This window comes from Amblyraja radiata, chromosome 25, assembly GCF_010909765.2.
Source record: "Amblyraja radiata isolate CabotCenter1 chromosome 25, sAmbRad1.1.pri, whole genome shotgun sequence".
In the NCBI taxonomy this organism is placed as follows: domain Eukaryota; kingdom Metazoa; phylum Chordata; class Chondrichthyes; order Rajiformes; family Rajidae; genus Amblyraja; species Amblyraja radiata.
Window position 1 is genome coordinate 23,806,102 of NC_045980.1, and position 25,861 is coordinate 23,831,962.

The following is a 25,861-nucleotide window of genomic DNA, read 5'->3' on the forward strand; positions in this document are numbered from 1 at the left end:
CCCTCTCAAACACTTTTATTCAATATATTTCAAAGTTTCCATTACCAAACGTCAGGCTTCCCTTTACTGAGACAGAAAGCTCTAGTTTCCACCCAAGCTTCTTTTTTTTTTTAACCAATTACTTTAATTATTATAACATTTCCAACAGAATGCTTTCATCCCCTCGAAATGCACAGTCATTCACTACTCTGAAGAGATGACTGGCAGCCTGCTGGTGTCTGGTATCAAAAGAGATCACCACAGTGGTAAAAATGCACAGGAAAATGACGCAAGAATGAAATCTCAGGTAACTTAAAACGGTTTCATTAAAAACTGAATTAGAACGAAGAGATTTTGTGCGTTAAAACACTTCAGTGAAAATTTGCACTGATATGCTCAAAAGGGATTAAATTTCTAAAAGCCTGGACCTTAGATCATTGTAGCATGATGGTGAAAGATCACAAGTTCTCTCTGCCTCAGTAGTAATGACTATAATGACTGCTTTCATTTTGAAAAGTTGAGAGCATACTCTGTAGTTAAGTCAGCATAATTCTGGCTTTTTGTGTGGATGCACTTGTAAATACATTTACAAATATTTTCTCTTCTCATCTAAATACATTTTTCCACAACTTAGCCACAAATACCAAATTGGATACAGACACGTGGCAATCTGTTGAAAACCCTGCCAGAGATGTTTGGATTTTGAGAATTATTTTTAAAATATAAAGAAACTGTAGTAGACTATCCTTAAGCAAAATACTGAAGATGTTGAAAATCTGAAATAAAAACAAGAAATGATGGAAACACTGAATGAATAAGGCAATATCCACAGACACAGAAAAAAGAGTTAAAGCCTCCGGATAAATACCTTTTATCAGACCAAAACATTAACTTTGTTTTTTTTTCTCTCTGCACAAATGCTACCCAATGAGAATAAACTTGTAATAGACCGTCTCTTACTATACAGGCTAATCCATGGCTGACTCTGATTTTTTTACTCTCCAATGATTAGAGCATTCAAATAATTCTGCTTGTTGTGCATCTAAGTCTTTGCAAAGGGGGATCCCAACAAGAATCCATTGCTTCAGCGAGAGATGCTCCTTCTGGGATTTGAAATTACAATTACTTTTTTTACATAATCACTGTTTATTAGTAAAACTATTTTAAAACTTATCTAATTCATTCCATAATGTCCTTTTTAAATTTAAAAAATGACATTATTGTGTAATTAACTTATTTTGAACAAATTTCATTGGACAGACACATACTAGCTGGCATAGGAGTATAGCACTGTAATATTCTGATTAGAAGCAGTCAAATGGAAAATTCAGCTGCAGGAGCCAACCCCCAATTCACATATTGGATGTGGTTCAAATACACCTGCTGCGTCCAAGATTTGGGACAACTGATACCTACTGCGCAAGGAATCATCTTTTGCCCAAGGCAATGTTCTGAAGTATAAAATATCAGATGGCCATGATGGTACAGACCACACTGCCTGCAAGTTTCATCCCATCCCAAGCCACATTCTTTTGTTTTGGATGTCTTATTAAAAAAAACTTGTGGTCATTCCGATCACTGCCTCCCAGCTTTGACCATGTTTTGTACTTTGCGGAGCCTCCCCTAAACAAGATCTGACTTTTGGTCAGCGGAGATATCAGTGCTCTGCTTGGGTTCTTGATCTGAACAAGGACCAGGATCAGGATCAGGATCTACCAAAGTTGCGCCGAATGCATTCTGCACAATCTGAAATCCAAATGACTCCAAGAGAGACATGTTCTGATGGGGTGAAAAGGGTGAGCTTAGGCTAGTGGACAAGTCATTCAGTTGCCCCTCGCTGGGTTTGACATGGGCCTTCAACATATGCTTATTCAGGTAGGACTTGGATTTAAACACAGAGCCGCAGTCTGGGCAGGTGTACTTCTTCGGTTCTGCATATAGTTCAGCGTTGGATTCGACTTTAACTTTTCCATTGTTAAGGTCACACTGAAAGGACTCATCCTGGTCATGTTTCAAGGGAGACTTGAGGTCACTGATATCTGAGAGATCTCCAAAGGAGTCAGAGTTATCCTGCGAGTCCTGATGCGGGCACTTCATCCCATCCATCTCACCATCTGCAGAAACAAGGAATACAAAAATGTTACAGCTTGCCATGGTAGGAAATTCACAAATAAATCAAAGGCTCTACCACCACTTTGCACTATTACACTGCACTGACTTTCCAGATGTGACAATAGACTGAAAAGCATTCTTCATTTCAAGCATTTTCTTTCCCAATCAAAGCCATTCCATTCATTGACACAAATTACCTGTTAACAAAGTATTTAAATCAAGTAATGGAACTACAAGATATGAATTTGCTTGTAGGGTCTAAACAATAAGAATTTCCTGGAATAATAATTTTCTAGTACTTGTTTGTGATAGAACCTAGAAAGCTCTTGACCACTAGCCCGACTGGGCATCAACCAAGCACTCTCTGAAAAAGGAATAAGCAATTATGATGGCAAAATGTCACACAATTGGGCACTTTTAAGTTTCCAATTTCACCCAGACACCAAAATAAGATAAAAGGCAGAGGCCACAAGGGGAAAGCAAAACTAAAGACAAAGCTGAGTGGACATTCACTCACATCTGTGCTTTTGGCAGAGCAACTCAGGAATCTACAAGGAAAATCTAATGGAGGTGAATATAATAGATTTCAGAATCCAGGAAACATGTTTCCTATATTCACTCTCAAATGAAAATTGCAAATAGTAAAATTTAAAGCAATTTTAATAAAATAGTTAAACTAAACAGAAAATGTGAATAAAACAAGGGAGTAACAGTTGTGAATGGATATCTTTTTGAAATAAGATTCACTGAATTGTCCAGTGTTTGTATCAAAATGTCATCACTAAATAACATTACTGAAGAACTGGTTCCAATATACTGTAGGAAGCCTTGGTGAAAGTCAACAACATAACCTGACACAACCCAACTTAAATAAATATGATTTTTAACACCAATAATAAAATGTAATAAAATAATTCCATCAAATTTCATCAGCAAAGGATAGTTTCATGTGATGATAGTTTCATAATTTTTATGTTGCAGATTGGCTGGTCTGTTTAGATAGTTCTTTCTTTCTTACAGAGTAGTATATATATATATATATATTATGTGTAAGAAAGAACTGCAGTTGCTGGTTTAAATCGAAGGTAGATACAAAATGCTGGAGTAACTCAGCGAGTGAGGCAGCATCTCTGGAGAGAAGGAATGGGCGACGTTTTGAGGGTCTTCTTCGAAACGTCACCCAATTTGTGTCTACCATGTTTATATATATGATGCGCTGCGAGTAAGAATCTCACAGTTGCATTTTAGAACAAATAACAATAAAACTCCTCTAGACTCTTGACTCTTAAATATAATTGAACCACAGCAATGGTGATGAGACGTTGTCTGGCATAAACTTGAAATTTAGAAGAATTCAATTGTAGATCTGAATGACAAATGTGAGAAAAAACTCTATGTCAAGTTTCTAAAATGCAATTTTTCAATTTAACATTTTTTGAAATTTATTTTTGTTTATCAATTTTTTTTACTAAACTTGAAAAACCTATCATAAACATATCTATGGTAGTCAATATTGAGTTGAACTTATTCTTAGGAAACCCTTCTGCCTCCTGCTTTGATGATTAACCCAGTAATTCAATGATTTAAATCCAGTGATCTACAAATATGCATGACAAAGTGTCATTTCTTCATCGAAACCTAATTTTATTCTGTTCTCATTGCCTATTAGCCTCCCACTCTAGAAGTATCACATTTACTTGGCACAAAGGTCACTGCTAAAACTTTTTTTCCAGATGCCATTTTAGAAGCTTAAAGCGGTTGATCCCCTCTGACAAATTAATGTGTGTTTCCTTTCTTCCAGAGAACAGTAAAAGATCATGAAAATGTTTGACATATGGTTGGTAAACAAGCACATGCTTAAAACCCACCTCCACAATGCTAATACATCAGGGTGGCATAATTGAGAAGCGAATACAAAGTTATACGCATCCCGGACCTTAAATCTAAAAGTAGTGAAAAGTACTTTCATTGTCAACGAAATGCAATTACTTCTGTCTGGAACAGGGAGAGGAGAACCAGGTTCTGAAGAACTTTTAGCTTCTTTGATTTTTCACAGGAAAGGGATTTAAATTATGCTTTGTTTTTATTTAGTACAGGACCAATATTGTACTAAAGAGATATTCTATCTTCTGCTGTATTCTTCCATAATATTAATTCAAGTTAATTTTTTCACTCGCTCCAGATACTTCTGTGTATTTTTCTTTTGGCTTCAGTTCTCTGGTATAGCTCCGAGCTGCATTTTAGAACTTTTAGAAGCCACTTCATTTTTTTTGGTATAATTGCTCTCAATTGAAATAGATAGCTTCATTAACACAGCAACCTTGGCCTCATTCTATCAAAGATATTTCCTTTGGCTTATCCATCCCTCTCTCATACCTCTGCATTTTTAAATTTGTCGTCTCACTTTTCCAGATTTGGTGAAGGGGTTTTGACCTGAAACACTAATTTTGCTTCTTTCTTCCATTTCGTTCAGACCGAAAGGTCTGAATGACAAATAAAGGATTCAATTCAATTCAATTCAATTTTCTGTTTTCAGCATTTAGTTTTCATTTCATATCTCGAGCATCTGCAATTTTTTTGATTTCCAATCATTGAATTCTTTGTCTGAGCTCAGATAGCAATGTTTATCAATTTCCTCTTCTTCTACCACCACACCCTGCTATTATGTTATACATTTTACATAATGAGCCCTGCACATTCTTCCAAAATAATTGTAACGCTAATCAATTTTGAGTCCTTTTTAACCTCTTTGTTTGTGCAGATTAACCCAACTTCAAAAGCTCTGACTAGTTGGGATTAGTTATGTCGACCTTTCAGAAGACTTCAGGGTTACATGTCTGTGATTCATCACAACAGAGGAAAGATTGGTTATTAATAATATGAAAATAAATTGATAACATCATCTCCTTCGACACTGTTATACCACATCAGGTCAAATTAGGATTTACAACAGGGTTTCTGTCATTCAACTACTTCTGCATGGTTCTGCCCACTCACACAATATAAAAAATTATGGCAGTTAGCTTGCCTTGTAACGAGCGTGTTCTGTCAAAGTGAAAAGCCATCTCCCCGCTCTGTGTTTGCTTGTGAATCATGATCTGAGTCTGGGGCTTGCACCGCCTGTCACAAGGGTCAGAAGTGTGCGAGGTGGGAAGAGGGACACCATGGTGGGTTTTAATATGGACCCTTAAGTAGGAAGCAGTAGAAAAACCTGAGGAAAAAGACAGAAGAGATTCTGTCACTCCATCAGATGAAATCTCAGCACCCCAGACTTCTGAACATCAGAGGTTAATAATATTCCAGAATTCCACGATTAAAATATTTATTTTCTAATGGGGATATTTTACATTCAATACATTTTCTTCTCAGCTGCTTATCCAAATATATACAATACTTGATGTTAGGCAATCTCCTTCATCTGGAGGTGATGCAACTTTAATCACTAGTTTTATATAACACATTAGTATCAGGGTATGTTATAGGAATAAAAACATACTTGCATCATTATACTTGTTTTGTGATTATCATGTTCTCAAGCAGGTCCAGAGAACGTTGCCACAAGTAGGAGACCCATAACCAGTACAATTTCTGCAGTTCCAAATTTTCATATTGACAACTCGTTCAGAAGAACAGATTTGAAAACAGTAAAAGTATGTTCTTAAAACGATCGTAAAAATTCTACTTTCAATCGTAAACTCAGAACTGCAGGGCTGGGCTGTTTTCCAATGCATCCACCTCAGTTCAGGCTTGCAGCCTTTATTCAATACTGTGTAGAAACTAGGCCTTGGTTTGAAGCAGCGCCTTCATTTAGAACTGGGTTGCACGATGGGGATAAATTAATGCTGAAACTACATGGTCCCAAAATAATATCAACCGAATGTATTCTTTCTTTACTTCGTGGAGCTAGATGAATCAGTTTAACAGAGTCTGTGAAAAATACTGGCTGATCTGGCCTCCCCTGAAATAGGGTACAGAACATTAACAACCAGCTACTAAGGGGTTAAAAGGTACAGGTCTGGGACTTCAGATTGCATGACAATAAACCCAACTGGGATTTGCACTTAGCTAGGCGGTAGTTGTGTGGAGGAAGAGAGGAATGCCATGTGAAGGAGATCTATCTGTGGATATCTCTAAACTGGACTGCCATGAAATTCTGAGAACACAAGTAAGAAAGGAATAAGACAAACGTAATGAAACACAAGTGGACAATAATGTGCAGTGTCAATGTAGAGTATATAAAATGAATGTTTGAAGTGTCTCTTCTAAAAGAAAACCCTGCCGCCATAGCTGTTAGAGGGCCCAGAGTCAGTCAGCAATCATCAACAGGAAACATTAATACGCAAACAGAGAGCTGGCAGAACAACCTGCCATCTGGAGGAGCAAAGCAGAAAGTTAACGAAAAGTATGTTGAATGATTGTAATCACCATTCTCAGCACATCTTGCAGCCCAGCTGAGTAACTCTCACTACTGAGAAAATGTGACAGTGTAATCAATCACATAACTACAACATACATGTGCTTAGTTAACAGATCTTTGAAATCAGGTATATCCATGTTGTCAAGATGGTGCAACAGCAGAGGCTACAAGTGACTATAACAATATATTTTCAGCTCTCAACTTCAGCTAGGAAGGCATGAAGACTATAAATGATCAGTAATTGATTTCTGCTCCTATGCTGGTGAACTAGATTATTTATCTCTCAATGATATGAACATTAATTTGAATAAGGAAACATGGTCCATGGATTAGAGAATGTAAGGTACACAAAAATGCTGGAAAAACTCAGCATCTATGGAGCGAAGGAAATAGGCAACGTTTCGGGCCGAAACCCTTCTTCAGACTGTATGTAGAGAATGTAATATACATTTATTTCATACTATCAGAATAATGCTCAGGGAAAAAAGTCCCAGCCTATCCAGCCTCTCTTTATAACTCAAACCCTCCAGACCCAGTAACATCCCTGTAAATATTTATTTCACCTTTTCCAGTTTATTGACATCCTTCCTGTAGCAAGGCAACCAGAAGGGATTTTCATTACTCCAAACGTGACTTTATCAATGCTTTGTAGAGATGCAATTTGATGCCAGAAATTTATACACAATACTCTGACGGATGAAGGCAAGCATGCCAAATGCCACCACTTCATCCTGTCTAACTGTGTCACCATATTCATGGAACTATGTACCTGCAACCACAAGCATTGCCCAGGTCCATCTTATTTACTGTGCAGGTCCTGCTCTGGTTTGTCTTACCAAATACCTTTGTATTTATCGGAATTAAACTCTTGTCACTCCTCGCCCCAGCGACCCACTTGATCAAGATCCCATTGTAATCTTTGATAATCCTCTTCATTATCTACTGCACCACCAATTTTAGTGTCATGCATAAATTTACTAACCCCGTTACTTGCAATCTCATCCAAATCATTGATATAAATAACAAAAGGTAGACAAATCACAGATCCTCTTGGCAGAACATTTGTTCCAGACGTCCTGTTCAATAATAACTATACAAATGTAAAATCAAAAGATTGTGGGTTGTGACACAACCACCCGCTTAGTTAACTGGTTTGGATCTTCGCACTGCAGTATGTAAACAATTGATTACTATACAAATGCCATAATTGTGACATCTTCAAGAAGTGGATAAATCCAAATGGTATGGAATTGTCTTCCTCAACTGTCTTCTCTGTTACTCTCTGAATCACAATGTGAGTTGTGTAGGAAATAAACAAACACAAAGAATGGGAGAGGATAAGGGAAACCATTATGATGGGGGGAGCCAGGAGGCGTGGGAGGAACAGCTGCCAGCCGGTGTGAGCAAGTGAGTGAGACTACTGAGCTCTCTCAGCTCTACTTGCTCAACTCAGTCATTAATTGTTGAAGCTTGGGGTTGGAATAGTGAGTAAAGGGATGTAAAAATGGCCCACTCCCACCTAGCATAAGATGTCTGCGGCTCCACAGCAGCTGTCAAATCCATCCCCATCCACCCTGCTAATCTCCCAAATACTCATTTGTATGTGTGGGCTGTCAACAGGTGGGAAGAACTGCATCTTTCTCAAATTTGCATGTCCTCAGAAAATCGTCTCCAATCTTAGGTCTCATACATGATGGCATGCAAGCCGCAATTTTAACCAAACCTTGAAAGCTAGCATAAAGTAAGTGACCACTTTGCCAAGCACTTGCGTTCTATCCACCATGCCTCTTGGAGCTCCCCATTGCTAACCATTTGAATTCCTCTTCCCATTCCCACACTGACATTTCTGTCTTGTCTTTCCCTCTGCCATGGTTAGGCCAACCACATACTAGATAAACAGCGCCTTATATTCCACCTGGGTACTCTACAACCCAACAGCTTGAATATTGAATTTTCTAATTTCAGGTCAACTTTATCCCCTTGTCCTCTTTTTCTCTCCATCATACCTATCCACCTCTCACACACCCACGTGCACACTCACACGCACCCTTTTTCCAACCAAGCCAACCCAGTTTCGTTCTCCTGCCCCACCTGCCAATCATACAAAATCCTCCCACCATGACCATTATACCTTCTCCTACTGTTCCCATTGGCCCACCATCTCTCCCTTATTTGGTTCTTATCAGATTCCATAATCTGCAAACCTTTGTCATCTCCACATCTCCTCCCAGCTCCTGTCACCATCTCCACCACTCCTACCTTACTCCATCAGCCAATCAACCCTTCCACATCTGAATGCACCTATTGCTTGCCAGCTCGTGTGTCACCTCTCCCTGCCACCTCTTTATACAGGCTATCTCCTATCTACTCTTTCAATATAGGTGAAGAATCATGGCCAACAACGAGGGTCAATTTCCCTCTTCAGATGCTGGCAGGGCTTTTGAGATTCTCTAGCAGTTTGTTTTTTGCTCCAAAGTCCAACATCTGCAGGCTCTTATATATCTACCTTTCAATTAAGGCAACTGGAGCACGGTGAAAAACTCAGGCCTTCTTTTCTAAAGGATTTATTAGTTTAGGAACTGTAGTGAAGGTACACAAGAAGATTCCTGGGAGAGCATGTCTATCACACAAGGAGAGACTGCATAGGCTAGACCTCTACTTTCCATACCATGTTCTTCCATTAACATGTTCTTCCATCAATACTTATTGATTTCCTGATATCTAATTATCAGTCTATCTTGGTCTTGAAAATATGCAGTGACTGAGCGTATAGCCCTTGTACATACAGAATATCAAGGATTTAGTTCTCTTGCAGAGAAATAATTTCTTCAAATCTAAGTCCCAAAGATGAACCCTTACTTTGAGACTATTCTACTCACCCCAGCCAGGTGAAATACCAACCCTGCATCACACTATCTGTAACATGTACTCAGCATTTCTCTCACCACAGATATTCAAGTATTCTATTTTAATTTTAGATTACCAGCAACTTCTCTTTTGATAATTCGGCAGTTTTAAAAAAAGTTTACAGTGCTTATTCACTTCTACTGGTGCAGCTTGACCTGAAGAGTAGTTCCAGTGCTTCTGTTTTTTTACTTCAGTCTTCTAGCCATTACAGTTATTGTTTTTGATCTACCCTGTCAAGTCCAATAATGTTGCTGCTTTTCAGCTCCAGAGACCCGGGTTCCATCCTGACTACAGATGCTGTCTGTACGGCATTTGCACATTCTTCATGTACTGTGTGGGTTTTCTCCAGGTGCTCCGGTTTCTTCCTACATGCCAAAGACACTTCGGTAAATAGTGTGTGCAATAGGACAAGTGATTGCTGGTTGGCGCGGATTCAGTGGCCCGAAATGTCTGTTTCCATGCTGCATCTCAAAAACTAATACCAAGTATTTTACATGTTTCAGCAAGATCATCTCTCCTGCAACCATTGTTGGTACATTTAGTGATTCATATACAAGGACAACTAGATCTTTTTGAACAACAACTCTTTTCAACCCCTCATCATTTAGAAAATACTCCACTCTTTTTTTTTACCAGTGGACGGTTGCACATTTTCCCAGTTAATGTTCCATTCACTTGAACTTTCTATATTATCTTGAAATATTTCTATATTCTCTTCATAATTTAGAGTGCCATCCAGCTTTACATTATTAACAAATTTAGATATTATACACCATGCTCTGTTCCCTCGTCAAAATCATTGAAATAGACCACAAACAGCCAGGGCGCATGCACTCATCCCTCGTTACCACATGCCAACCTAAAAATAACTCTTTATTAACTCCTACTGTTTTCTATCCATTAACAAAATCAACCCATGCCAGTATCTTACTTCCAATCACATGTACTCTAATTTTATTTAACAATGTCTTATATTGCACCGCTAATCAATTACCAATACTTCTGATACCAGAAAACTGTAGATAAAACATACAGAAATGTCCACAACAAGCAAAACAGAAACATCTTGTCTTCAATGAACAAATTGGGAACAACTAAAACCAGGAGCAAAACCAGATTTAGACTGAAATCATTGTTATCATTCCACATGCTACAAAGCTAAAATTATTTTCTGACTAAATAGATACTGGAGAGTTAAACAAATTAAACTTCAGTGATCAAACAAGCCCTAATTTTCTCTATATTTTACAAAGTGGATTTTGATTAGTCACAAAATTTGTAAACGTTGATTAAACCTTTGCAAAGAAGAATTAAGATTAGGTCTTAATTTAGGAACAAGTTGCTATCACAACTAAAGCAAGTAGACCAATGACAATGTCTAAAGCAATGAAAGGACAGAATTATATATTCTCAACATAGCATTGTGATTGGTTTCCTGGAGTAGACTTATTGACCACTGACAAAACACAAGCTCAATTTGATCATGGCAACTGGGGAATTTAAAAAATAATTAAATAAAGCTTAATTTAAAGCTAGTTGCAGTAAAAGTAACTTTGTAGCAAATAAACTACCATAAAAACCCATCAGATTCGCTTATGCATCTAAAGGCAAGAAGTACCACTTTGGACAATAAATACCATGTAAAAATAAATAAAGCAAAACCTTTCCTAACTCAACCCCAGGATATATTTGGAGTTCATGTCCCAATTTGTCTGAAAGTACTAATCTGAAAGATTATATCCAGAGAAATAAATAAGAGCATGATAACTGATTGAAATGTGATCAAGTTAAAGATCGAGTACAAAAGAAAAGTAGGTTTCCTACTCCTGATCACATCTGTTAAAGCTTATTTGAAATTTGCAGGCATGATGAACATCTTTGCTAGGGCAAAGTTCATTGGCATTATCTGAAAATAGTTTCCAAAATCAACTGACTACGCTCATTCACAGAGAACATGTATCAAGTGTTTACCAGCATACGGTCAGAAGTGATACGAGTAGAATTAGGCCATTCGGACCATCGTCTACTCTGCCATTCAACCACGGCTGATCTATCTCTCCCTCTTAGCCCCATTCTCACCATAACCTCTGACACCTGTACAAATCAAGAAACTATCTATCTCTATCTTAAAAATATCCACTGACTTGGCCTCCACAGCCTTCTGTGGCAAATGGGTGAAGTGGGGTCATTAGGGAGAAAGATCTATGGCACCTGGAGATTGGAGGGAAAACTACCAGGGTAATCCTGCAATAATTACATCAGTGAATATACATTTTTTTCCTTGTATATACAAAATCCAATCAAAATATATTAAACATTTTAATGCCATGGCCACATATTTTCAGAACATATTTCCCATTAGTTTTCCCTTCCAATTATCAATTATTGACTGGAGGTTGCACTTTTCAGTGAGTTTCTACTTTTTGAGTCAATTATCCAACAAACTCTAAATACATAACTGACCATTTGGGTTTAAATGTGACAAATATGTTGCATATGTGAAAATTTGAAACACAACATGCATTTCTGAAACAATTTTGGATAATGGAACACAATCTATTTACATGAATGTTAACGATGACCTTTCAAACACAAAAGTATATATATTTTTTTAATCTTATTTTAAAATCAAGAATCATTCACCATTTCTATCATATTGTAAATTCATGTGTTTATACTATCTTTTTAAGTAGTTAAGATACAACAATTCACAAACTAATCAGGTATCTCCGATCAAGATTATTTGCATCTCTACAGCAATAACCTTCAGTTGAAGAAATTTGCACAATTAATCATTTGTGCGCTTTTAACTTTCATTACAAAATTACCTTTATTACAGATGTTGCAGATGTTATTTGGCCCTTCATTGTGCTTTTTGATATGATCGGTCATGTAAGCTGCACGCAAGTATTTCCCGCACACCTGACAGGGAACTTTCTCCTCATGACATGTCAAGTGAGAGCGCAGACGGTCTTTGGTAGCGAAGGAAGCTTCACAAGTCTGGAAAAATACATCAATAACAAGGGAAATGTTCAAACAATTTAAACACCATTATCCACTGAACAGTTTAATTACAAATCAACATTTAGAGATTAAGCAGGCATGATAATTTCCTTTCATGCTGTTGTAAATTCACTACCAACATGGACTGCTCCAGGAAATGAAAGTGGCCCCAGCATTATATTAAGCTGCGAAAACAGTTACACCCAGGTTAAGGACATTATTATTTGTTGGTGTTTCTCCACCAAGCTTCTTTTCGGTATCTCCCATAGAAAAATATGAATGTGAGGTTATTGGATGAAGATGGATATGACTTTCTTCAGAGATCTCCATAATAAAATCAAGCTGTAAGCTACATTGCTATATGGACGAAATATGCTTGGAGAAAAACCCCCTTAAATTACCATTTTTTGGACTTTGTAAGATGTTGAAGCACTAACTCACCTGACATTTAAAGGGTCTCTCTGCAGTGTGCACTTGTTTGATGTGGCCATTCAAGTGATCAGGTCTGGAAAAAAAATTGGCATCAGGTGGATACGGAACTGTAAGATCACATGCAGCCTCAAAAAATAGGCAACTGCTGCCAAATGTCGGTTTTTTTTAGAAATGTTATAATTGCTTGGAATGTGAACACCACTGATAAGACTGGCATTTATTTCTAGTTGCATAAGAAGCTAGTGGTGAGACACTTCCTTGAACTGCTGCAGCCAGTATGTGAAATTCTTCAAATCAACGTTGTCATTGTTACTGGGTGGGGAATTTCAAGATTTAACTCAACGATAAATAAGGAATTGTAATACACATTCAATCAAGATGACAAACACCATGCACTTGCTAGCCTTGACGTTTTTGTTTGATTTAAACAGTTCTGCTTGAGTAGTCTTTACAACACCCTCGATGATACCTTGGGGTGAATGCAATATAATCCAACAGGAGAATAAGGGGAAAATAATTTTAATCCATAAAATACTCCATTGATAACACCATCAGCCAATAAATGAATGTCAAAATACTTAATACTTTGAAGGGATGACAATGGCTCAAATTTTTTTTAATTCATCACTCAAAATGTACCCCTAATGGCCACCATCCAAGCTAAATTGCCTTCAACATATGCAAAACATTAGCAGAATTAACTAAATTGAATTATTAAAAAATGATTTACTGTCTTCTAATGTTTTAGAATATCTATATCCCAATTTTCTTTCACTCAAACATCAGCAAAAAATAATGATTGTTGGCAATCTTGGTAAAACAGCTAGAGATACTCATCAGAACCATACTTTATTGGCTGCCACTATTAGTTGAAGGTACATGTGCATATGGCAAGAATGTTGACGATTTGAAAGTCAGCATACATCAGCACCGCGACACGATTTTCCCTTCTCTTTTCATCAGTCTTTTGAAGTCATACCTTTGATTTCTAGGACTTTATCCAAATTGATTTTTTTTCTCTCCCTTTCAATATTGATAGCATAAATGTGTACAATAAACTCTTGTTAAAACGGACCATAGGGGGAGGGGAATTTTGTCCGTTTTTGCTGATTATCCGCTATAACTGAGTAAGGGATTGTCATTGTATGTAGTTGAAACAAAGAACTGCAGATGGCAGTTAATACACAAAAGCATTTTCACAACTTCATCTTGCACCTTATTACTGTAAATTTGATTAGTCCAAATCTAATGCATGCCTATTCGTGCATCGGTACTCTATTATCCCTGTGGCAACTCTAATTTCATGAATTATGCTGGCCCAGTATTACAGTTATTTAGTGGCCTATCCATAACTCCAACCAATGTTTTCTGCCCTTTGCTGATTTCTTAACTCAACCCAAATTTATTCTATCAAGCCACAATCATTTTTTCATCGTTACTCTGATCTCCCTTATTAACAGTATTATACTGTACTTCCTCTATATTGAATACCCAATATTTAGTTCCCAGCTTTGGACACTCTGCAACCACGTTTCTGTAATGGCAATTAGATTACACCCGTGTTGTTTAATTTGCGCCATGAATTAATTTATCTTGTTGCAAATACTGCAAGCATAAACCACTTTTAACATGTTTTTTTAGCAATGTTTTGTAATTTTTTTGCTCGACTTTCCATAACTGCTTTTCTAGATTCCCTAAATTTGGTCGGACCTCATTTCATGACCATGAGGCGATTAAACCTCTCCTTTCATGATGTTCTGAAACTACTCAGTAACATGCTTGACCCTAGCACAAGGGAGGCAACATCCATTGTGGTCACCTCTGCATTGGAGAAACCAAATGCAAATTGGGTAATCACTCTGCATTATTGAGCTTCTCGTAACCTGCCACTTTAATTCTCATCCTAGTCCCACTCTGACCTATCTGTCTGTGGCCTCCTACACTGTTACAATGAGGCCTAATGCAAGCTTGAGGAGCAACATCTCATCCTTTGTCTGGGCAAGCTGCACCCTTCTAATATCAAATTCTCCAACTTGATGTAATTCTCTCTGTCTGAACATGAACTGGCCATTTCTGTCAGTCACCCATTTGTGATTTTGGCTCAGATTTGCTCAGCCTGTCCTGCTGTGCATGTCACTTAGCCCTACCATTAGCAACATATTACATTGACAAAGAAGCATAATTTGACTCTAACTGCCCCATTAACTCATTTGGGCTAACTAGCAGAGATACTCCTTTATCTTTATGATACGATAGCACTTTATTTATCCCTGGAGGAAAATTGGTCTGCCAACGGTCATAAAACACAACATGGTACATGAAACAAAAAAGTGAATGATAAATTAAAGTGACGAGTGGAAAGTCCAGGATTCGGGATATACAAAGATTGGGAGTGGAGTCAGTCTACCCCATGACAGAAGGGGGAGGAGTTGTACAGTTTGATAGGCTCAAGGAAAAAGGATCTCCTGCGGCGTTCTGTGCTGCATTTTGGTGGAACCAGTCTGTTGCTCAACATGCTCCTCAGGTTGACCAGTGTGTCATCACCATTCCTTCTCTACCTCCCCCACTTTATCGGCAACATGAGAACCGTTTGCAACCCAAACTGTTCCGAAATCAGAAATGCAGCCACCTGCAAAATATTTTAAAGTAAAAACAGGCCAACCAAAAGCAAGGCAACTCAACCACTCAGATATTGCCATGGATTGTGTTCGTACACGGTAGAAGATGCCTACAGTTCCACAGCAAACAGCAAATCCATCCCGCCTGTCTCCCAAATGCTTGCTTGCATGCAAGTGCTGCACATAAATTGATTATTCTTAATCTGGAGAGCACCTGTAATTTGTTTTCTCTCTTCGCCAGTTCTGACGAGTCTCAGACCTAAAATGTTAACTCTACCTCTCTTTCCAGATATGCTATCTGAGATAATGAATGTTTCCACCATTTTCTGCTTTCATTTCAAGTGTCTTAATATTTATCACAAGAAAACAGAATTCGGTTGTAGTAAAGAAATATTCAAAATTCACTGAATGCATCTTGGGAAATCAAAATCTAATAAACAGAACAGGTTTGTAAAGAAGTACAAGAGCTAAGTTGAGGGTACTTTAGCAGTGATTTGTGGATACTAAATTTTAAAAACATATCAATTGTTGGCAATGGCAACAACTGAAATGACGAGATGTAAGCAACAAATGGATTAAAATAAAGGATTTATAAGTCTTAAGAACAAGGAGGACAATATACCTGGAATTACAATAGGTAATAATAACTATCATGTACACTTGGGTTTAACAAAATAAGCAGAGATGAAAGAGGAGAAAAAAAATAAAGATGACTGTTAATGACAGTGTGGACTAAAATTGGCCATCATGAAAAACAGATTTGATTCCTTCTCTAGACTAAATAAAAAATAATAAATGAAGTTGAATGTACAGTCCAGCCAATTTCTTATCAAACTATCAAAAAGATAAAATGTGGAGATTTTTCACAAGGTGAAATTGCCAACCGACACCTGGTCCAGGTTACAACTGCTGAAAACTAGCAGAATTAAAAGGTCAGCAATGTATTTGAAGGTATAAACAAAGGATAACACAACAATTAAATGGATTAGCAGCCAATGCCAATACAATAAACCAACTGTTGGAGAACATATCCAAGTCGAGGAAAGGGGAGAGAAGTGATGATAAAAGGAAAATGAGAGTTTCCGCACACAGCCATTCGTTTCCACCAACCAGCTCTCCCTCCAGTTTTAGATTTCACTCCTCTCCCTTCCTTATGTTTCCCCATCTGTCTCCATTTCACCTCTAGCCTTTGTTAGCATCTCCACCCTTCTGCCACTCGCCCCTCTTCACCGAACCAATTTCTGCTCCATCCCTTCCCCTCACCTCTCTTTAATAGCATTCTCCCTTCTACTCCATCAATCCGAGCAAGTGTGAGGTGTTGTACTTTGGCAGTTTGAATGTAAGGAGGACATATACAATTAATGGCAAGATCCTTAATAGCATTAATGTACAGAGAGATCTTGGGGTCCAAGTCCATAACACACTGAAAGTAACACCAAGTGGATAGTGATAACGAGGGTATATGGTATGCATGCCTTCATTGGTCTAAGCATCGAATATAAGAGTCAGGAAGTCATGATGCAGCTTGATAGGAATTCGGTTAGGCCAGCTTTGGAATACTGTGTACAGTTCTAGTCGTCTCATTACAGGAAAGATGTGGAGAGTTTGGAAAGGGTGCAGAGGAGATTTACCAGAATGATGCCTAAATCAGAGGGTATTAGCTACAAGGAGAGGTTGGACAGATGTGGATGGTTTCTCCGAGATGCTGAAGGTTGAGGGGAGACCTGATCGATGAATGCAACATTATGAGAGGCATAGATAGGGTACTCAGAGAGAACTTTTTCCCCAGGGTGGAAATATCAAATAAATTAAAATAATTAAAAAATTTTAAATCTAATTTTTTTTTACACATTGAGTGGTAGGTGCCTGGTGGCAATACACTGCTGGCAGGGTGGAGGCAGATACAATAGTGGCATTTAAGAGATTTTTGGATAGACACACTTGGTTACGTAGGAATATGGATTAAGTGAGCATTTGATAATGGACATTTTTGTTCACATCATCAAAACATTCCAAATTTAATTAATTGAAAAACCATCCAGCTGTGTGGTAAGATTTTAATGTGTTCTGACATTGTAAATTCAAACTTCTGGATTACTTATTAAATAACTTTCATATTCCTTTGTGACATGGGAATAAGATACAGCAGACAGTGCAATCACTTTCTCCCATTTATCTATCAGTAGCCTTTTCTCAGTCATATTCCCATCTGTTCCACCGACTTTACAATCAGACCTACTCTGGGAATAATACACATGGTTAACTACCCGCAACCTGCACATTTGGGAAGTGGGAGAATACTGCAGAAGTGTGAAATCCGTATGATCACGGTGAGAATTCACAGACAGAACTGGTCAGCTTTGACTCCAGGTAAATGGAGCTTTTTTTTACCGACCTGCAATACCACTACACCGCCACACCTGGAATCATCTCCTATTTATCGTCTACATAATCCAATTCAATTTCCATCTGTAGTCGTTGGAAAACCTTCCACATGGTCCATATAACAGGCTCGTCATTCCTCCTTTGCAGAACACCTCTGCTCAGCCTGCAAGAGTGAGTCCGATCTTACAATCGCTGGTCATTTTAATTCTCTATCCCACTCAGAGTTTTCTGTCATTGTCTCAAGTCAATATTGTCATATGTACCAAAACAGAAAAATGAAATTCGTACTTGCAGTAGCACAAGAGGTTTGTAAACACTGTACTCAAATGATAACATAATAAACAAATAAAAAAAAGTTTTGTTTAATTTAGAAATACAGCATGGAAACAGACCTTTCTGCCCACTGAGACCACACTGACCCCCATTCAAACTAGTTTCTCGTTATTCTGCTTTTTCATTGACTAGGGGCAATTTTACAGAGAATCATTAACCTACAAACCTGCACATCTTTGGGGAGGAAACAGGAGCACCTGGAGGAAACGCACGTGGTCACAGGGAGAACATGCAACCCCCACAGACTGCACTAGAGGTCAGTATTGAACACGGGTCTCGTGTTCAATACTGTGAGGCAGCAACTTTACCAGCTATGCCAATGTGCCACCCAAGTTTAATAAATAAGATACCGATAATAGTGCAAGACAAAACAAAGCCCAAAGTCCCTAGTGTAATTAAGGCAGTTTGAAGTTTAGTTGGAGTTGGTTGCGCTTAATAGCATGATGGTTGTGGTGAAGAGGACACTACAGTTTTTAAACTCCTATACCTTCTTTCCAATAGCAGGAATTCAATGAGAGTGTGGCTAGGGTGGTGTGGGTCCTTGATGTTGTTGGCTGCCGTTTTGAGCCAGCGCCTCCTATAGATCACTTCAATGGTGAGGAGATCAGTACCTGAGATGCACTGAGCACTGTTCACCATTTCTTCTAATCCCTGTAGTTCCGGGAATTTCGTGTCGACGAACCAGGCCATGATGCAACCAGTCAATATGATCTCTACTGCACACCTGGAAATGTTCAAGAGAGTACTTGTCGACATACCAAATCCCCCCCAATCTTATAAGGAAGTAAAGGTGCTGATGAACTTTTTTTACGATCGTATCAATGTGCTGGGTTCAGAACAAATCTTCAGAGACATGCACACCTAGGAACTTGAAATTGCTGATTCTCTCCACCACGAACCTCGGCCCCTTGGCCATCCTCTTCTAAAGTAAACAATCTGTACTTTGGCTTTAGGGATGTTTGGACCAAGGTTGCTGTTCTGACACCATTCAATCAAGATTCAAGATTCAATTTAATTGTCACATGTACCAATTAAGGTACAGTGAAATTTGAGTTACCATACAGCCATACAAAGTAAAAAGCAAAAATACATCTCAGTCAAGGTGACTGAAAAAGGTTTCCCCCAATCCCTCTCCCTCCCCCCCCCCCCCCCCCCCCCCCCCACACCTCACACAAAACATACCAAGAGACATTAAAACAAACATTCGAGACATTAAATCAGAGAAGGGACAAGGCAGACTGCTGACGAGGCGGCCATTACAGGCACCACCTGGTGGTGAATCAGATAGTCGATCTCCCTCCTATACTCTGACACATCATTGTCTGTATTTGTTTAACAATGGTGGTGTCGTCAGTAAATCTAAAGATGGAGTTGGAATTGTATCTGGCTACACTGTTATAGATATAATGAGTAGAGCAGGGGACTGAGCACACTGTGAAGACGGTGCAGAAGTGGTTTATCAAAATGCTGTCTGAATTAGACAGTATTAGTTCCTATGAAAGAATGGACAAACCTGGACAGCTTTCTCTAGAACGTCGGGGACTGAGGGGAGACCTGATAAAAGTATATAAATTCATGAGATACATAGATAGGATAGACAGCGAGAACCTTTCCCCTCCAGTGGACATGTCAAAGACTATAGGGCATAGCTTTAAGATGAGAAGGGCAAAGTTTAAAGAGGATGTGTGGGATGTCTTTTTTTGAGTGGTGAATACCTGAAACATGCTGCCAGGGGTCGAAGTGGAGGCAAATACAATAGTGCTATTTAAGCAACCTTTAGATAAACATGTGGATATGCATGGAATGGAGGAATATGAACCACATACAGACAGAGGAGATTAGTCTAACTTGACATCATGTTCTAGCACAGACATTGTGGGCTAAGGAACGGTGTCTGTGATGTACTATTCTATGTTTTATTGACATATTTTCATAGGTCATGAGTTTTAATCAGTAGCGTCAGTCACATTGAGCCAATAGAACAGAATTTTGGAAGCGATTCCCCATTTAATACTAATGATAATCAATTCCTTCCCCCATATCACAGTTATTTTCCAAGTAGCTGCCTCAGGAACGGATGCGGAGCCAGAATTTACAGTCTGCATCACTAGACCATGTAGTGATACAGTGCCCTCCATAATGTTTATTAAAATCTAACAATGTTCACTTTAACCACATGTGATTTTTTTTCTATTACAAATCTCAAATTGTGGAGTACAGAGGCAAATAAATAAATGATGGGTCTTTGTCCCAAACATTATGGAAGGCATTGTATGCTGTGAAATTCTGGAATGCTCAGGGTTCACTGATGTGCACGGGAAATTTTCAGTATTTTGAAGGAGTATTTTGCACTGAGTTGGGAAGAAATGCTTCAATATGGAGGGAGTGTTTCACACTGAAGGGTACGGAATTCTGGAATGCAAGTCCAGTTACTCTTCTGTTGTTAGTGATACATTAAGGGATCATTAACTTTAAGCAAAATTCATTTTCCAATTTATGCAATGACGAACATCGTCATGGCTTCTTCCACTTTCTAGCACATTGTAAAGTTCTTTGTAGCCAGTGAAGTAAATTTTAATATTGATTCACTTTTATCTATTGTGATCAGTTTGTATATACTACAATCAATAATAAGGAAAATAACTAGACAAATCTGTCTGGTTTAATGAGCATAGTAGAACTTCCCACACCTCTAATAGACAAGACAGAACTTTACTATTCGATTGTAAAGGCAGCATCCGATAATGCAGCTCTTCACAGTACACAAAAGTAATCTTTAGTCAAGATATTGACTAAAAATGCATTCATTATTTTCTGACCTGCAGCCATTTTTGAGCAAAATCATTTATTCTTGTGTCTGCTGACCCTGTTCATAAGCGAGGGTGGTAATATTAAGAGAGATCAGCCTACTTACTATAAGTAGAAAGCAGCAGGATAGAGACAAATGGTGACTGATTATATATATTTCTCATTTCGCTTCCCACCCCATGCCCCTGTACTATGGTGATCAAAAGTCAGAAAATTTAACACTCAGTTACAAAATCAAGCCATTAAATACAGAACCAATTGAAATCTGATGAGTTTATGTAAAAAAAAAATCCCCCAGGCCATGAGCCCATTTTGAGTGTTCAATTTCACCAGGTGTATAACCCCAGGTTTTTGTGTAAAGGAAGATGATAAGCACAAAGTTATTAACACTTCAGGGCAGTACTTCTGTTCTGTAATTAATTGCAATCATTTTATTTAAAGTTTATTACATTTAACTATTGTCAAAATATTTTTACAAAAATCCCATTCTATAATGCATATGCAACAGTGGCTCAGGAAATAATCTATTTTGGTTTGGGGCATCTCTTGACAAGAGATTTGGTGAAAAGCCTATGGCTTTGTTGCAGAAATAACCAGGAACTGCAAGCAAATTTAAAGAAAATAATTTGAGGTTAAAACATTTGGGATGAATTTGCATTTTCAAGAGAAACAATTACATGATCAGAAGGCGTAGTTCACGTACATTCAAATCATCCCAGTTCAGTCAAAATATATTATCTATGTCAACTATATCATCCATCTACATCTTACATGTTGCTAGGACTTTTGTTCCACCCAAAATTCTGCACCACTCTGAAGAGTCTATGGCAATTCTGAATTTGTTTTCTTTCTACTAATGTATTAGGTTGTGACTCTACCCCTCTTCACACCAGGACCCCACCAACCTTGCAAACTACCAAGCTATTCTCCAGCTTCATTCTTATATCTAAAATCTTTGAATATGACATTGCCATACAAATCCTGTCATTTTCTTTGCGATCACATATCTGAATCTCTCCATCAGATAGTCATACAGCGTGGAATCAGGCCATTCCGCCCAACTTGCCTACACCGGCTAACATGCCTCATCTACACTAGTCCCGCCCACCTGCATTTGGCCCATATCCCTCTAACCTGTCCTATCCATGTATCTGTCTAAATATTCCTTAAACATTGCGATAGTACCTGCCTCAAGTACCTCCTCTGACAGCTCGTTCCCTACACCTACCACCCTTTACATGATAAAGTTACCCCTCAGATTCCCATTAAATTTTTCCCTCCTCACCTTAAAGCTATGTCCCCGTCTGGTTCTCCACACCTGCTGCAGTACTGAAAGTTAGAAGTAACATTCTTGGGGGACATTATTATTATGAAATGTCTATAATATCTATAATATTGTACAGGTAGTTTATCTATAATGCAATTGCTGCATTCCTAAAAAAAGATAAATACAAAATGTATGAACTAATTTGGTGTTTTTTCACTGTTCCATAAGAAACTTTTGTTGAATCCACATGACATTGCTTCAATTGAAAACACAGATAAAAATATCAAGCCTAAGGACTAAAAGGTTAAAGCGCCAATTCATGAAATAATCAGCTATGCCACTAGAAACAGTTCCCCAAATTTATAATGCTAATCTCAGTTTCTCAGGCCAACTCCTTGGTATATTGAGTTGACAAGAGAGAGTATAAGATGGACAATGTCCTGATTAGACAACCAGTTTTATGGTGCCATTAGCTAAGCTTGGAAGTATACTGCACGACACCTGACCCTCCTCCCTTCCCAAAGTCGTGCTGACAGAAATAACAAAAAACGCATCAGAGAAAATAATACAAAAGTTATGGTCATGGTAATGAAAAATCCATCCAACGGTACCACATTAGGGTCAAGTTAGCAAAAGATGTAAATTTGCTAAACCTATAATGGAAAATTTGGAAAGTGAGACAAAAGCAAAATTCAGAAGTTGACTTAAAAAGTACTTTATCACGTGCTTCTGGGCATTAGTGTTTAACTGACAATCATATGCTTGTAAATAGTTTGCCTGCCAACGGTTTGATGATTTCAGGCTGGGATGAGAGAGATAAAGGCGGAGAATCTTGGAAGTGAATTAAATTTGGTTAGCAAACAGCTTACAAAACAATGAAAACTGCACAGGAGTGTTAGTATAAGTAATAAAATAAGTGCCCTCGGTTCCTAAAACTCAATTCAAGTTCACAAATACAAACTTTTGTCACTGTTAAGCAATCAGAGCTTTTAAACGCTTGCTTGTTTAACAGAGCTGGCAATTTTTATTCAGTAGTGCCAGTATCCTGCACAACAATGCCTAGATTTTATATCACATAATACTGAATATTTTATTTTTTAAATTCGAAATCTACATCCAAGGTCGAGAAAACAATTTCCGATTTCCACAGCAGTACACTACATGTGTTTTGTAATGGTAAACAACAAAAACACTTCCTGACAACAGTACCAGATGGGAACAATGTATTCAGAATGCATGTCATTTTTAAATACCAATTGCACGGAATGGCACAGTACTTCTTTTGGATCATCAATTCTGATTACACGTGAACCTAGTGCGAATCTACACAATTTTATCTTGCTACCTCACATTTACAGCAACCAGAGTTATCTACCTAAAATGCACTCTCAAAACTATAATTACGTTATTAGGAGATTTTCCACATTTCAAGGGACAATATTCTGAACATTCATCATTCCAGAAATTGCAATTTTATTGATTACCACTGCATTTTCTGTTTTGTTTTCCAAACTGGCTCATTTCCAGTTCCACAGTACTTAACACAGTACTTGCTACGTTAACCGATGTAAAGGAGTTCCTCCATGGCACATTTATCTTTCCATTAACCCTCTCTACTTACCTTGAAAAGCCCTTTCCGCAGCTGATGCAAATGTACGGTTTTCCCACTGCTCCGTCGTGAGACCGAATATGATAGGTCATCCGGTCCTTCCGTTTGAAACGCTGGTGACAGATGGGACATTCAAATGGTTTTTCCCCTGAATGCGAGAGCTTATGGCGATTCAAGTGGTAAACATCCCTAAAAGCTTTACCGCAGAGCTCACAGGCCACATTTTTCCTCATTCTGCCTCTCTTACGGGGACTGTCAAGGCTGCTCGAAGAGGCCAGCAGATTGTCCCCGAGTCCTGGAAGCTGATTCTCCCCCGACCCCAGTTCCACGTTCAACCCCGTGTGCTGCGCCTCATGGAGCAGGAGGCGGTTAGAATTCTTGAACACTTTCCCACAGAAGCTGCAGGGGTAAAAACCCTCATCCCTCATGGCTAATGGTGCCGTGAGCAGTGGTAGGTCAAACAGAGGAGCCTTCCGAGGCCGTCCTCGCCCCCTCTTGATCAGCTTGCCATGGTCAGGGCTCATTGAGTTCACTGGAGCCTGGAATTGACCAGCCACCAGGGTCGGTGCTGCAGGCGAAGTCATCAAGCCATCCATCATAGGTAAAGAACCCTGCAGGGGCGGAAGGGCAGGAGCTGGGGCACCTGGGCTACCTACCTTGACATCACCAGCGCCCTGCAGGTGTCCATTTTCCCCTATAAAGTTGCCATTGGCACAAGCAGCGGCAGCCAAGTCCAGGGCAAAGCTGAAGTCCACATTGGCAGGGCGGAATACCATCATGTCTCCCCTGGCTGGTGGCACCATAATCTGGACGTTGGACTGTTTGATTACCTCCTGGCAAATCTCGATGACCGACCTCATGAGCAGAAACTTGGCGGCCGTCATGAGCTCGGGGAAGCTCTCGAGTCTCACCACGATGCGGGAGGTGTAGGCGAAGTCCAGGATGTCCCTGAAGACCTTGGCGCTGATGGTGTGCATCTCCAGCTCGCGGCCTTGGGCCTCGTCCACCATCGCGCCGAACACCGACTCGAAGTAGTCGCTACAGGCGGCCAGCACGGCCTTGTGAGCCGGGAAGCTCTCATCGCCCACCCGCAGCACCACATCGCAGAAGCGGCCGCCGTTCTTCCTCTGCCCGTTGAGTTTCTTCAACATGTCGGCGCTGTGCTGGCTCACCTGGTAGGTGTAGCTGTTCCAGGACGGCTCGGCAGCCCTTTCCATCGCCGCCGACTGGGAGCCGCGACCGGGGGGAAAAACCGGCCCCCCCTCAAACTCCGCCTCTGAACAACACGGTTTAAAACCAGGTGGATTTGAAAAGGAGCGCGCGGTGCAAAGCTCCGCCTGCCTCCGAGCCGAGTGAGGGAAGGCCGCGCAACGAAGGCCGGGGTGCGCTCCGCGCTGCTTTTGTTCCCCTCACAGCCGCCGGGCCCTGGCGCCGCGGGAGGCTCGGCAACATGGCAGCGCGGCGCTTCCTGTCAACTGCGACCCCTCCCGGGGGCCTGGGGAGGCACTGGCTTAGGGTGGGAGACACTGGGGCGGGGGTGGTGGGGGCACTGGCTCGGGGTCGGAGACGTTGGCTCGGAGAGAGAGAGGTCTCCGCATTAGGTTGGGAGACGCTGGCTGATGGTGGGAAACGTTCTTTGCTCAGGTTGGGGGGAGGGGGGGGCACAGGCAGTGTGGAAAATAGGTTTAGGGGGTGGAACACTAGCTGAAGGTGGAGGTGAGGGGGGCACTGGCAGAGACGGCAGGGAGGTGACGACGGAGGATACAGCCTCAGAATAGGGTGGTACTGGCTCAGGAAAGGCAGCGGGAGGATGCCGGTGCGAGGATGGAGCATGCTAGCAGAGGATAGAGAACACTTGCTCATGATAGGTTGTAGCCTCAGAGAACATTGGCTCAGGAGAGAGGATACTGGCTGATGCTCGGGGAATTGCTCAGAATGGCAGATACAGATAGGACAGGATACACTGGCTCAGGGCAGGGAATTGGCTTGGG

At 39.7% G+C, this 25,861-nt stretch overlaps 1 protein-coding gene across 2 annotated transcripts; it reads right to left on the reverse strand.

The window, feature by feature from the left end:
• Positions 1-25,643, reverse strand: patz1 (POZ/BTB and AT hook containing zinc finger 1). 2 transcript variants are annotated; one of them, XM_033043476.1, is made up of 5 exons: positions 23,883-25,639; positions 12,860-12,923; positions 12,244-12,415; positions 5,120-5,302; positions 1-2,093 (listed from the first exon to the last, which is right to left on the reverse strand). In XM_033043476.1, the coding sequence occupies exons 1-5, from the start codon at positions 25,085-25,087 to the stop codon at positions 1,603-1,605; spliced, it is 2,115 nt and encodes a 704-aa protein (XP_032899367.1). In that variant the 5' UTR covers positions 25,088-25,639; the 3' UTR covers positions 1-1,602. The 2 variants fall into 2 exon arrangements, with proteins under 2 accessions (XP_032899367.1, XP_032899368.1); XM_033043477.1 differs by lacking the exon at positions 5,120-5,302 and having other exon boundaries at positions 23,883-25,643.
• Between the last annotated feature and the right edge of the window lie 218 nt (positions 25,644-25,861).

Excerpts from the sequence above, each read along its gene's own strand:
- patz1 (XM_033043476.1), bottom strand. The coding sequence starts at position 25,087 with ATGGAAAGGGCTGCCGAGCCGTCCTGGAACAGCTACACCTACCAGGTG. Across the intron at positions 12,416-12,859 it reads AGAGACCCTTTAAATGTCAG|ACTTGTGAAGCTTCCTTCGC; the intron begins GTGAGTTAGTGC and ends GTATTTTTCCAG. Across the intron at positions 5,303-12,243 it reads CTGCAACATCTGTAATAAAG|GTTTTTCTACTGCTTCCTAC; the intron begins GTAATTTTGTAA and ends CTTTTTCCTCAG.